Here is a 14904-nt window from a genome sequence, read left to right on the forward strand (position 1 = left end):
AGTGTGGATGTAAAGGACTGTGCGTATATGTTTCCAACGTTCACTTTAACCAAGAAAAAGAAGAAAAGAGGAAGACAACAAAATGAGCTGTTGAAGAAAAAGAGCCAAAGTTGCAAGAGAACCTTTATGATTCATTCATCATTCAGATTATACACGCAACTAATCCTTCCTTTAAACGTTATGAATAATGAATAACAGAGTCGCAGCTGGTGCTTTTATTCCTGTTTCCACAAGTAGTTTGTCTTATCTACAGTATTTAAATCATGCAGTGACATTCATTTTAGAATAATGTTGTTGGCCACCACAGAGCATCTTTCTCTTACTGTTTCCTGTCATCTGAATAAACGCTGCACCAGACACTTGCTTTCTGGTAAAAAAAACAAACGTCCACATAGAAAAATCCCGTGTTTCCAATTTGTGGGTCACAGGCTGCAGGACGGAGGAGTGAGGACAGGAAGCCTGATTAGCTGAATGGAAAAGCACCTTGAGTGTTTTCTGTGCCCTCTTCATCCACAGGGAAGAAGTCGCACTCAGAGGGCATCCTGACCAGACACATAAACCACCTCAGATGGCTGTGAAGGAGCGGTGCCTTTTACTCCGAGCTGCCTCAGCCAAAAGACAGAGTTACATTAGTGCGGACAAAATCCATCTTCCCTCTAACTTATTTCCCCTCTTGTCTTTAATGCGCCCACAGGAGTTAAAGGGCCAGATGTCTCAGCTACGGCCCCTTCTGTCAGTGGTGGAGCAGTACCGATTGGACCTGCAGACGCTGGCCACCCTGCGGCTGGAGCTCCTCAACCTGTCCATCATCCTGACAGCCATTCAGGAAGAGGTCGGGGCGTACGACTACGAGGAGCTCCAGCAGAGGGTTTTACTGCTGGAGACGAGGCTACACAGCTGCATGAACAAGCTCGGTACGGACAGTAATACTCCAATTAGGTTGCGAGGTTGAATAGGAGAGTACATGAAATGTCTGGCATTTAAGGGGTTTAACGCCACAGATTATATAGCAAATGTATGACAAAGTATCCCTGTTGATCCCCGGGGTTAGTTAACGGAAAACTGGCGTGGTCGTTTTTTTGGTACGGAAACATTTCTTCAACAGTAAATCTTTTTGGTACAAACGTGTTTTACTTGAATAGACTTCATTAAGTTTGAAAAGTCAAAAGGAGATTACAAACAAGCTGGCCAGGTGACCTTAACACGCAGAATCACTCACTCCAATCCAGAAAATATGAGCACGCATTGTTACTTCCCTTCCATAATCTTCACTATATATGCAAATACAAAACTCGCTATATTTTGAACATTCATTTCAGATTTGACGTGTTCTGTCCATCTTGTGTTACCAGGTTGTGGTCGTCTGACTGCAGTTAGTACCCCAATCACCGTGAGAGCCTCGGGGTCCCGCTTTGGCTCCTGGATGACTGACGCAATGATTCCCAGCTCTGACAGCAGGGTAGGTGTACAGTTTGTGTGTGTGTGTGTGTGTGTGTGTGTGTGTGTGTACGTGACAAGTGAAGCAGGTGTTGTTAATGTGGTCATAAGGTAGTTAAGTTCTATATTTCTCTTAATGCATTTTTCTGCCTTTCTGCCTCCTCTCCAACATGACTCCAGAGTCCACTTTGTCTTCACTCGCTACAAGCTTCACCCATTTCCTACACACACACACACACACACACTCGGGCGCATATTAAGCTAGTTGTCAAGGAGACTGTCTCCCAGTTGCCAGGTGTGATTTATATCGCCATGGTGACCCTTGCCTGTTCCCTATTAGAGCTTCTCCCTGGTGGTGACAAGGAGCCGTACAGAGCAGCAGTAGCCCAGTTATTGCCTTCTTCCAGTTTGACTGTCACAGTTATGGGTTGGGGCTCTTTCCTGGTCCCAGTGTCTGTTTGCATATTTGTCCAAAGAATAGGAAGCTTTTCCTCTCTCTGTGAGTTAATGCCGGGTACTCGACACATCCAGTAAATGGTCGTTCTGGATTTGTATCATGAACAAAATCGGGAAAGCTGTAACCTGCTGAAATCCCTTTTATCATCCTTGAAGGAACTATGTGGAGTTCTCTTGTAAATAAACTTATGTTTACATTTAGTGTTTCTTACCAAAATAAATAGCGTGTTTCCTTGAGGCCTAACTTCCTCCATAAACAGTTACAGAGACAATTTTTTTAATGTTTTTAAACTGGATACCGCTTTGGAAGATGGCGCCCCGTTGTACGAAAGTTGTAAATACACCGAAGCAATTTAGCTCTCTCAAGAAATATAAACACGAATCCAAACAATATTTGGTGTGAACAATTCTAACATGTTGTTGACTTTGTCAGCCTTTGATATTTCATAAGGTCGTGATTGTAATGCTGCGTTCACACTACGAGCGACGCAGCAACGACTGCAAGACGTTTTCAAGGGAAGCCGGTGACATTAAGCTAAAAAATGAGGAATGTTTTTATTTATTATTATATTTAGTTTGAATATCTTATTTTACAATACAAATAATTTAAATATAAATCATATTAATCTATCAGTGAATTTCCAGGCAGGACAACCTGTATCTTATCAATTAAAGCTGTTTGGAACTAGTGACACACACACACACACACACACACACAAGTCATTCTCATCCATCCTTTGGTATCCATGACTACAGTGTCTGCACAGGGTCCCAGTTTGGCATTTATGAATTCTTCATTAGCTCATCAGTGTGTGACTGTGTGCACACATTGTACTTCACACACTCACACACACACACACGCATGTGCACACACTTGTCGCTGTCTTTGAGAACAGCTGCTGAGGTGTGGATATCCCCTGATCTGTCAAGATGCCTCTGCTGAAAGTGTGAGAGGAAGAGAGAGGATGAGAGACACACAGCAAAGAACAGAGCGAGAGAGAGAGAGAGAGAGAGAGAGAGAGAGAGAGAGAATGGGGCTTGTTGATGAAGAGGTGGGAAGCAGGAACGGGAGACAGGGAAATGAAAGAGTGGGTGGACAGAAAGAGGAAGAAACAAAGAGAGTATAGGGGGGAAGCGGGAGAAGGTTGATCAAACGAGCAGCAGTCGGGACAGACAGGCAGGATGGTGTGAAAGAAGCATGGGAGGCGATGACAAAGAAAAACAACAGAGAGGAAGAGGGGGAAAGACTTTAAGACATGTTGCAGTAAACATTAGAGATAGTTTTTTGCTGTTGCTGTAATCCTTCTCCATACTAACCGTGAAGCGATCCCTTCCTAGCGTAACTCCACTGTAAGAAATAAGGGACAACATCTGCAGTCCTGTTTGAAAGTGTTTACAAAGTTCAACTGAAGATGACATGAGGCTTCATCAGTCTGAATTAGACAAATCAAGTCAAATCAAATCTCACATGTAAAGGATTAGAAATTGTTCATCTTATAATTTTTTGTTGAACATGTGTGTTTTTTAAAATTTCCATTCAGTCTGCTTGTCTGCAAGTCTCTGTGACCCACATAGACGCATGACTTCAGCATTACTAAATAATCTAGCAGGAATGCCCATTTGCATATTAGCTAACAAAGTAAGTTGCAATTGTTTGCTGTAGTAGATACACAATTTTAGCAAGATTTCAAAAGCCCAAACTACTGTTAAACCCAAAAGTATAACGCAACCCGGACCAGAACTAAAGGGCAACAATGTGTAATGCTTTTCTTTGTTCTGGATCAGCTGAACTGAACTACAGGTGTCAGAGTGACCTAAGGTAGCAGAAACATAGCACAGGCAATGATACCAACTTGATTTGTTTGACAAGCTGAACTTAACACTAAATATGAGCACCGGATGGATTTATTCGTTTACCTTTTACAGTGTAGTTTCACCACAACGAGATCGCTTCACGGCATGCAGGTATTGTATGAGGACAGACTAAATCTATCCTCTAGGCGAGTATGAGAGCAGGCCAACTGGGAAGGAGTAAAAAGAAAACGGTGCAACAATCTGTAAAAACTAAAGGTGTGAATTCAAAAAACAGGCAACAAAAAAAAAGAAAACTCCCTGCTCACTTTCTAGAACGCGCCGTTCGTTGTATAATCAGCGTCTGGGGCTTGTTTATGTAGAGCATGTGGTGCATTCAAATGGGAGACGATTACAGCTGCCAGAAAACAAAGGGACTCCAGATCCTTTTGAAACACAGTTTTAAAGGGAATTAAAACAGAGAAAGCGTCATCAGATTAGCTGGTGAAGCTGGTGGTATTTGGGGAGAGAGTGTTGGCGGTAGAGAGAGAGAGCAATCGGTCTGTTTCATTGTCATTGCAAACCTCGGAGTCTCATTTAAACACTGTTGTTGGAGGCCCTCAGAATCACTGCAATCAGTCGCCTTTGTCTGAATGATTTCTAATTCAATATGAATTTTAAATAGTGCAGCTACAAATTAGCTCGAATTTTTAAAATGGTGCTGCCACTGCAAAAAGATTTTCTTTTCTTTGACCCAGGACAAAAACGGGTCCTTTTCATCCGGTCCATCTCTTCTGCCCTCTACTTTTCTCTGCTTGCAGAGAGAACAACAAGCATCTTTTTCACCAACAATACTCTCTCTTGCCAGCACTTTCTGCTCTTTTCTTTCATCTGTTTCACTTCTCGTCCCTCTTTGGGTAATTAATCCTCCATGCTGGCGATGCACAATTTCCCTCCCATCTACCCCCCCCCCTTCGTCGTCTCTCTTTCCGTTTGTTCCTCCAGGGATCTCTGATGGTTATGGACGATGAAGGAGAGAACCATCTAGCAGATTTTATTAGCTGTGTAGCTAGCGATTGTTAGCTAATTAATGTTACATCCGTATGGGCTGAAAACGGTCTCCGACTGACTCGACAGATATGGACTTAATGGCTACACACATGATGTCACGCTGAAAGACTGAGGTTAAAGCTGCACGGCTCAGCATCCTCAGCAGCTAATGGTTCATGCAGAAATAAAAGAAATCTTGTATTATAATGCAGTAATGATAAGGATGTAACAGAACTCTGTTTGGATGCTCATTATAGTAAAACATAACCTACTTGGAGGAGTAACACAGATGCTTTGATCTCCATATTTTCATTTTTACAAGAGTAAAATCATTGAGGGTGACCAGGGTGTTGGACAAACATAACACTGTCTTGTGTAACGGGTTTGGCTGGGGTTGCTGAATTTACACAAATACAATAAAGAGCAAGACAGAGCCGCTAATATTACCCTAACATCTCAGATTTAGCAGCATCCAGGACCATAGTAATGCTGAGCTCCTTGGTTTTAGAACTAATGCTGCAGGTTAGGTTACTTCCAGGTATGCCAACGTTTTGCCAGCATTAGACACTTTTGCTTGTATTTAAAAAGCACAACCCTCTAAACTCACCGAATATCACTCTCACGACAGCCCCACGCACACCTCTTTAGCATGTGGACAAATCAAAAGCCCGACAGACCTGCGGTGCCGTGTCATGGTTGCTAAGCTATGATTAGACAACCGCTGTTCGGTCAGTTAAAGGGTTTTCTGTCACTGATTTCATTAGCTTAAGGTGGGCCGTCTGAGTACCAGCCAAAAGCCAGTCACACCATGTCACCATGTCATTATCTAATCAGGTTGCTGGGGAGCATGGCAGGTGACCATTACGGATCTCTGTAAATGAAACAGAATTGTTAGTTTATATAACAGCATACAGAGCTAAGATCAGAGGTAAACCTTCTCCTTCCTCCTCCATCAGGTGTGGTCGATGGACGGCTACTATAAGGGCAGGCGTGTGCTGGAGTACAGAACCATGGGGGACTTCACAAAGGGGCAGAACTTCGTGCAGCATCTGTTGCCCCATCCCTGGGCAGGAACCGGCCACGTGGTCTACAATGGGTCGCTCTACTACAACAAACACCAGAGCAACATCCTGGTAGGAGACTGGCTGGAATGGAAACGCAGGAGAAGTAACAGTTTGAAAGATGAGGCCAGAGTGAGAGATGCATCTGTCTTGTCTTTCCAGATTCAGTACCATTTCCGCTCTCGCAGCGTGTTGCTGCAGCGCAGCCTGAGTGGAGCCGGATACAACAACACCTTCCCCTACAGCTGGGGAGGATCCTCTGACATCGACCTCATGGCTGATGAGATGGGACTCTGGGCCGTCTACACCTCCATACCAAACGCTGGAAACATTATGGTACAGTCTCTTGTGATAACTAAACATAATAATAAGCAAAAAACATTTTTCTCTCTATTTGAAAAAGAGACATTTAATGTTTACTGACCAGCTCAATCTAAACCCACTGGTGTGTTTGTTCAAGTCTGGACTTACTGCTGTCAGCAGGTTTGCTTTCCCTTCCAAAAGTCGTACACTCCCACGGCTTTTAAAAATCCATTAAAACAGCTGAGGCAGATTGCTGCGTTGAATAATGTAATTTGTCATAATGAACACCAGGTGCATTGAAGTTTTACATAACATGATTTTAATAAACTGTAAACGCCTAGTTTTCTCTTTCTCTTTTTACAAGCCTGTGCTTTTACCTAGGGGACAAGAAGGGTGTGTGTGTGTGTGTGTGTGTGTGTGTGTGTGTGTGTGTGTGTGTGTGTGTGTGTGTGTGTGTGTGTGTGTGTGTGTGTGGGGTGGGTTTTGCTGGTATTGTGTGGATTGTGTGTGATTACACAGTCACATTGTGGGGACTCGCCTTCCTTTTGGGGACTAAATGGGGAAAAAATACAATAATGTAAAGCATTACATTTTACGGTGAAGATTTGGTTTAAAGTTCGGGTAAAAGAAAACAATCAGTTGACATTGAAGTCACGTGTACATCATGATTTATTCACATGGCCCTTTTGCATTTATTGATACACCAACTTTTCCTCCTCAGCCAAATGTAAAAGCTTTTTTTCAACGTTTCCACTCAGGTTTTTTCTTATTTGCATATTCTAAATGTGCAGAAAAACATGTGGATGGAAACGCACTTATAGCTTCATAACTAGGCACAGCAGGTCTGGCAAGCTTTGCAAGCCTGATTTCATAAACATTGATCATAATAAACATTTCTTTGTCATTTCTGCACTGCATTTGCTTGCTGCTTACCGGCTGGCATATGTGCCGATACAGATATATCTTCAGTCAGCCAATATGGGCAGATTTATTGCCCTTGTTGATATTTTTAAAAGATTGTACATAAGTACACCATGTGATTTAGTGCAAAAGTCTTCTTCTCATTCAATTCAACAAACGTGGGATTGTAAAAACAGGAAATTTGAAGATCGTTGTCTTACACAACAGCATCTTACCTCTTCAATCAGCTTTTGATTGGATTTTTTAAAACCATGTGTGCCGTTTTATGATCTTGCGATCTCTGTGACCGACAGTCGCTCTCTGTTTGCAGGTGAGTCGTCTGGACTCTCGCTCGCTGGAAGTCCTCCGGAGCTGGGACACGGGGTTTCCTAAGCGCAGCGCAGGGGAGGCCTTCATGATCTGCGGCACCCTCTATGTCACCAACTCCCACCTGGCCGGGGCCAAAGTACACTTCGCCTACCACACCAACTCCTCCACGTACGAGTACACCGACATCCCCTTCCACAACCAGTACTCCCACATCAGCATGATGGACTACAACCCCAGAGAGAGAGCGCTGTACACCTGGAACAACGGACACCAGGTGCTCTACAACGTCACACTGTTTCACGTCATCAGGAGTGATGGATAGATCAACGCATAGTAAATGTTTTAAAGAAAAGAGAGGGAGTTACTGTAGAGACGGAGGCAATGGGTCATTACAGGATACTGCAACTTACAACGCACAAATGCACACACACACACACACACACACACACACACGCACACACTCAATGGCCATTCACGTCAACGGGAAAATGATTGCTTTCTGAGTTTGAATTTGAATGACTTGAAGACTGCGACAGCTCACTGAGCTAATAACTAAACACAAACCTCAGATGTGGAACACACGCCTAAAGATCACAGTCAAGAGTATTCATCACAATGAAGAGGAAAATGAGCCGCTTCAGCTTCAGAAACGCTGAAGGAAAGAAATCAGACAGTTCACGCTCATCCATATTCTGTTGCGTATCATTCCACTTGTGTCTCAAGAATTGATTTTGGAAGTTGAGGTCGTATCGTCCCAAAATAAAAATTAAAAAAAATGCAGCTCGTGACCTGAATTTGAACTCGCTTCAAGCCTCGAGTTCCAACGAAGGACCTGATGGAGATATTCTGGGTTTGTGATGTGATCGTGGACGTGTTCAGTCAGCATGGTTGTTCATTCAATAAACATTACTGTCAAACTTTGTCTAGACTGTCTTCTCTGTTTCGGAGCAGAGAGGGTGGAGAGGGGAGGTTTTTAACTTGTTTTTAATATTTCATTTGTCCTTGCAGAAACAATGACTCAAATAGAGAGCATGACACCAAACCCAACCCCCAGTAAGTTCATTTAAATGAACAATAGTTATTACTAAACAAAAAAGAGTAGCTTGCAGACTAAAGGAATCATACCTCAAAATACAAAAGGAAAACGCAAAGGGCCAACCATACAGAAGTCCTACATGGACAGGACTACCTCCAACCCAAATGAAGAGTAACGTAACTACAACATAACAAAGAGCTCTGTGCCGCAGTAGATGCTCTCTCTCTCTCTCTCTCTCTCTCTCTCTCTCTCTCTCTCTCTCTCTCTCTCTCTCTCTCTCTCTCTCTACCTCTACTCTGCCATCTGGACTCAATCAGCTCAGGGTGTTCAGAGGTGAGAGAAAACAACAAAACAAAGGGCAAGGAAACGCCAACAGAGGGCGCGCATAACACCACCGCACTATCCACCTCTGGGCAGGGGGATTTACGAAACACCTTTTAAAATAGCCACAGTTGCTGCAGTCGATGATGTTACAGTCTTTTCTTTAGTCTGTGGCGTTCAACTAAACACAGGAGACTTTTGTTACCTGACTTGAAGGCAGTGCCACCTCCGAGGCAACTTCAGTAACCCTTTAAAAAACGCCCCAAGTCTAAGGAGAAGCACACTCTCATGTCATTTTAACAGATTTTAAAATCATGGTAGACCACAGGATGAACGACATGTTTAACTTATTTTTAATATCAAGACGCAGCACCACACACACTTGGCTGAATGATTTCAGAGTGGTGATTACAGGGACTTAGGATCTCACAGAAATCACACTGGACTTCAGAAAAAAAACAAATATGGAGGCGGACGGTCATCAGATGGATGGAAGTTTTGCCCTAAAAAACAAACCAAAAGAAAATCAAAAAAATGCATGAAGTCAGATGGCATTTTGCACGACATTAAACTAGCACTCAAGCTTGTCCTCCTTTGCTACGGTCCACCAGGCTCGGGAGACAAAAGTTCTATTCGCGCTTGTTGACAGCTATTTTTCTGGCACACACGACGACAAATATGAAGCAAAACACGACAAAGCACATTATTAAAGTCGAAAAAAACTGTGAGTGTAGAGGTACATGATGAGACAACATTTGACTACCAGGTTGAAGACTTGGTGAATCAATGCCCAGCACGCACAGCTCTGTCTGGTGTTTCACATTAGATGATGATATAAACACTTACCAAACACTGTGTGCAGTTGCTGCATTGCTCGTCCCAAGAGCTCAAATAGAGATTAACTGTTTCTTGCGAGGAGGCCTTGTGCCCGACAGAAACCCCAGGCGGAACTACCACACGCTGAAAAGTATCAGCTGGTGTTTCGCACGGCAAACGTCTTAACCGTTCACCTCAGGAAAGCATCAATAACCTTTCAGTCGATTTAGTTTTGTCCCAGGGGTCACATTGCCGACCCGCGTCACATAAAAGATAGCTTTTGTGTCTTTGGCTGGAGCTCTCTTTGAAGTCACAATCGAAGGATCAGTGTTAATTGCCGTGCATGTTCTCTTTGTGTAATGATGTTTTCATTGAGCCTAATAGATCCAAGTAGAGTTATGGAGGATCCGAGTTCAAAGGAGAACGTCGTTTTGATTTTGGTTCAAGCACAGATGCAAAGGTTAAAATGCTCATTATTGTCTAAGTGGCAATTATGTGCTGAAAACGGAGGGTAACGTCCCCAGAGATCAGGCAATACTATTGGTGGAAACCAGCAAACACACACACACACACACACACACATGCTATCGTAGACCAGCGTACAAGGTCACAGATACACACAGCACATAATGTAGATACACAAAAGACCTATAGACACAAAGAAGAAGCGGCAGGTGTAACAGACAGTCTGATGAGAGAAAATCGCTGGATCGATACAAAGCGACGGAGGATAATAAAGGAGCTCGGCTTTGTGTGGATCTAATTGTGAAAACATCACGAATGGCCATTCTGTTGCCATGGTGACCGTAATAATGTTGTGTCCAACTGCCTGAAATTCGGGTCAGATATGAATCACCCTCCACATGATTTTCTCTCTATACCTCATTGTTTAATTAGAGACATTTAATTACTAGAATGATGACATTTTTACGTTAACAAAAATGAATCGAAAATCTTCTCCGTGCAGACACATTAATAATAATCCGTGCACCAAGGGGAATAAATCCAATCTCGTATGTCAATAAACTGTGAAGTTCACAACGTTTTTAAAGAGTCGCAGCTCTCCTCAGCCTGCTCCGCTGACTTCTACTTCTTCAGTGTGTGATTTCCTGAACAGCCCTGAGAGAGAACAGGTGTGAACCTGCTGCCCCTGTTCATTTCCTTTCCAACAACAGTAATTAGTTGATTAAAGCCAGAACGAGGCGACGTTCATATAATTACAGCGCTTATACAAACGCCTTAACAAGGTTTTCTTTATTGCTTCAAGGTCGTACTGTAAGAATTGACGGAGCTGGTCTCCAACTTCTGCATCAATTCAATTTAAATTAAACCTCACTCAGCCCTGGACAAAAAAGATGTTGACTCTATAATCATAGCAATGCGACAGGTTGTAGTCTGCTTTACATTGTACGGTTGTGTATTATTAAATTGTGCAAAAGCAAATGATGCACCACTCGGATATTGATTTCTCCGTTTCCAAACACGCTGTTTCTATTCAACAGGTGAAATTGGAAAAATGCTGAGCATTTTGCTGCTGGACACACAGAAACAGGAAGTGCATGCTTGAGTTCGTCTTCAGGAGGGACTTCAATTGATGTGAATGGGAGACAGATACTAATACTCACAAGGGTAATGCCGCTGTGCCTTAAACCTGATGTTTCTGGCCACTTGGGAAGAAAACATTGACTATTATAAGTCAAGACTGCAAACAAACAGTTGCCTATTTGCTCAGACACAGAGTAACCTAAGCATTCCTTTAGAGTCGTGTCTCTCTCTACCCGATTGATGTGAGTCCAATACGTATTCTCCTTTTTGCTCGTTCTTTGTTCTCCAGCATCTCTTGAGAGAAATATCTCTCTTTAGTTGCCATATGCTCCACTATGTTCACCAGCTTGTTGCTAACTTTGTCTGTCTGCTGTTTGTTGCTGAGCAGGCAGTGTAATTGTTTCTAACTGTTCATTTATTTTAGCATGGTCTTATTAGGTGCAGCTCTATTGAAATTGAGATAAAGACATAAAATGCACTTTTTGTAGCAGCATCCAAGAACCAAGAACAAAGAACAAAAGAATTATAAACAACACCTTTTATTTTCCTAATTTGTGCTATTATATTACCACCTCCTTAAGTCTTATAGTCCTTTTAGCATGTTTAAAATTGTCATCAAACTACCTTAATTGAAGTATTACCTTTAATATTGGGTGATAGAAAGTTTCCTAAACGCAATTTGGTTTAGATTTGATTTGATTTTTAGTTTTTTTTAGTTGGTGATTTCAAGAAGAATTTACATTGTTTTTAAACTGCGCCATTTAAATCCAAGTTAGAATTATGATTTATCATTGGGGTACTTTATTTTTTCATATATAGTGAATTGTATGCATGCCTAGTACAGCAGTTTCAGCTGATCTGCTGTGCGCCGACTAAAATACTCTCTCGATTAGCTGCTAAGTGCACTAATGGAACACTGTCTCCATTTCCATTTAATTAGAACTGAATCACATCGCTCTTTCCAGAAAACCTTCGAAGGTATTAAGACATTTTATTTTGGCCAGAGTATCAACCAATCACAGCCCACGTCTGCTTTTTTTTTTTTACACAATATGAAAGTACGTTTAGGGACTCCTCTTTCAGCGACGTCTCATTGCAGCCTATTGCACACAGTAAACGACACGTCCATGTCTGGTATTGCGGTGTGATGTTATCGTGGCAGACGCGTTACATAACAAGTTTGTCTGCTTTGTGACACAAGTGAGCATAATGTTGGCTTCACTTTGCACTGGCAGACTGTATGCACTCCCTGAGACTTTAGCTCGATTGCCCTCCTTCCCTTTGTGCTTCTATACGGTTATTTCTCTCTCTTTTTCTTTTCTCCCTCTTCTTCGTTTGCCCTCCTCCCTGCTGTCTTTGGCAAGGCCCCAGTCGCCTTGGCACTGTCCCTGCTGCAAGGATCCCTTCGCTCCATCTATCACCATCATTGGCTCTGATTTTCTGCATCGTGGAAGAGCTCCTCCGGAAGACCCGCCGGAATTCCTCACAGGGGGATACGCAGTCGTGCACACACACGCGCACACACACAGCTTACGTGCAAACACACACATGCACACGCGCGCACACACACACACACACGGCTTACGTGCAAACACACACATCCTCAGACAAAACGTTGCCTGATATATCATTTTTTTACCTCTTTATTTATTCATCTCTATCTGTCCATCTATCCATCGGCTTCGGTCTCCTGGGCGGATATCTGCCTGATGAATAATTTACTGCTGTTAAAGGAGACCACCCGAGGGGGACAGAGGAGGGAGAGAAGAAAACAGAACGAGGACAGGTAAAGTGAGGAGGAAGGAGAGATGAGAGACCTTTTTTGTTGAGAAAGGAAATCCTGATATGGAAGGGAGGAAACAGAGGAGGAGAGGGATGCGCAGCCGAAACGCACAGCCGAGCACAGTGAGACACATGGCCCGTGATCATGTCTAATTAATGACGGAGGGATCAGCCTATTAAACAAGGACACAGGCTGGAAGACTAGCCTGGAAGGGAGACACCAACGGGTGGGAGGAGGAGGAGGAGGAGGAGGAGGAGGAGGACGTCAGAAAGGTGGCAGATTTGCTCTCCTTCGTTGAACGTAGGAGAAAAATCCAGAGTGTAAAAGAGCAACAAAGAGGATGAGGGGGTCTGAGGGAGAAAAGAGAGGCATGAGGTTCCACCCAAGCTGCTGTTCTATTAATAGAAGCCAGAGCACATTGGGGAGGGGAAACCAGCCAATTAGAATCAAGCTGCACTACCAGTGGTAAACCCTCAGACACATGAGCGCACAAACCTGTCAGACTTGCTGGTATTGTCACCTGGATCATCTCTTCATCAGAGACCTCCACGGGAAGCTGCGGGCGTCGTTTTTCCAAACCCAGACGCTCACCGACGACGTTCGGCTGGTCGGGCCGCGTCGTGTGCAGGAACGGTGCCACACAGGTTGAAATTCTCTCGTTTGGGCCTGAGGGGCTCTGATGCACTTGGGGATTTTAGCGGTGATGTAAATCAGCCGTGTTGCAGCAGTGAAATAACAAATTGGTACACACGGTTTACATCTGGTTTAGATGTTTCCTGTGTAACCGCGGTTGCAGTGCAGAGACGATCTACTTTTACCCGTCAGCCGGCATTAAGAGGTTGCACTTTTTTCTCCCCCATGAGTCCAGGCCCACTTCATAAATCATATATACAACTCAATTAGGAGAGACTTAAGTGAAAGAAAAGCTGAAAGAGAAATTGAATCAATCAAAAGTGGTTGTCAATTAATCACTTGGCAGGTGGTTCAATCCCCAGCTCCTTGTATCCACATGTGCGCCTGGCCAAGAACTCAATTACTCCTGATGGTATCAGTATAGACGGGAGCAAAGTTGAGCTATTATGAAGGTAAAGGCTGCCTGGGTTGCATGAAATAAGACTAAAAACTATTTAAACTTGATCGTGTCGAGGCTTTCTCATGTTTAGATTTAGTTTAGCTTTTCTGTTGCAATGAAAGCAACCTAATCAATCAAAATAAAAACAAAAGACATCTTGAATATATCAAGCTACATTTGGGCGTCTTAGCTGGGAACGTTAACTGCCGTATCAGCAAACTTTGAGTTTTAAAAGCAATAAAAAGCTAAATGACGATGTAAACGTTTGCTTACATAAAACAAACAGCACGCAGACTGCACTGCGGAACCACCGAGGGAACATAAACTTAATGTAGACGGCAGTATTCTCGGCTCAGATGACTGATGATGATGATGATGAAGGTTTTGTTATTGTGTCACGCATACAAATATGTTCAGCCTGCAGATACCGAAAATGTATATAAAGCATGCTCCACGCTGCAGTGCATACATTTTCTGGTGACGCCATTTAAAATCCTTCAGATTCATTTGTTGTCGTTTTTTTTTTCAATTTCTTGACAAATCACACAACCTTATTTTTCCGGTGTATATCTTAATTTTTGCAACTAGAGATATTTCACTCAATGGAATCAATCTTGGAATCATAGATATGCTTTTTTGAAAGAAAAACTTCGCCACTGATGGTGCAAATGGTAAATGTAGTCCACAAAGAAATAAACTCCCCAGTGTGTGCTATATTGACCGAGAAAGCTGATCTCTTCTGCTGCAGAGCTGTGCCGGCTGTGCCTACGTGTACCAGGATGCATTGCGCGCAAATTTCACGACGTTTGATAAATAAAGAAAATAAAGGAAATATTCGAACACCTAAAATCAACCACACACCTTCTGAATCAACGTTTTTCTTTAACACCGATCAGTATAATAAGTACGACACAGTCACGTCTCTGGTATACGGAAGAACGACAGATTTAGTGTCCATGTAATACGTTCGCCCTAAACAGCCAATGGGCCGACTGTACAGACG

At 43.0% G+C, this 14904-nt stretch overlaps 1 protein-coding gene across 1 annotated transcript in view; it reads left to right on the forward strand.

Moving 5' to 3' along the window:
* Positions 1 to 7650, forward strand: part of LOC306696605 (noelin-2-like) — a gene marked incomplete at both ends in the record, with an annotated part of 20511 nt that extends 12861 nt beyond the window's left edge. Inside the window, 5 exons of the mRNA XM_079160262.1 lie at positions 695 to 914; positions 1353 to 1459; positions 5691 to 5867; positions 5958 to 6131; positions 7330 to 7650. Coding sequence (XP_079016388.1) covers positions 695 to 914; positions 1353 to 1459; positions 5691 to 5867; positions 5958 to 6131; positions 7330 to 7650 — 999 coding nt within the window. The remainder of the gene's footprint in view (positions 1 to 694; positions 915 to 1352; positions 1460 to 5690; positions 5868 to 5957; positions 6132 to 7329) is intronic.
* Between the last annotated feature and the right edge of the window lie 7254 nt (positions 7651 to 14904).

Source organism: Pholis gunnellus, assembly GCF_910591455.1.
Source record: "Pholis gunnellus genome assembly, chromosome: 5".
Lineage (NCBI taxonomy): Eukaryota > Metazoa > Chordata > Actinopteri > Perciformes > Pholidae > Pholis > Pholis gunnellus.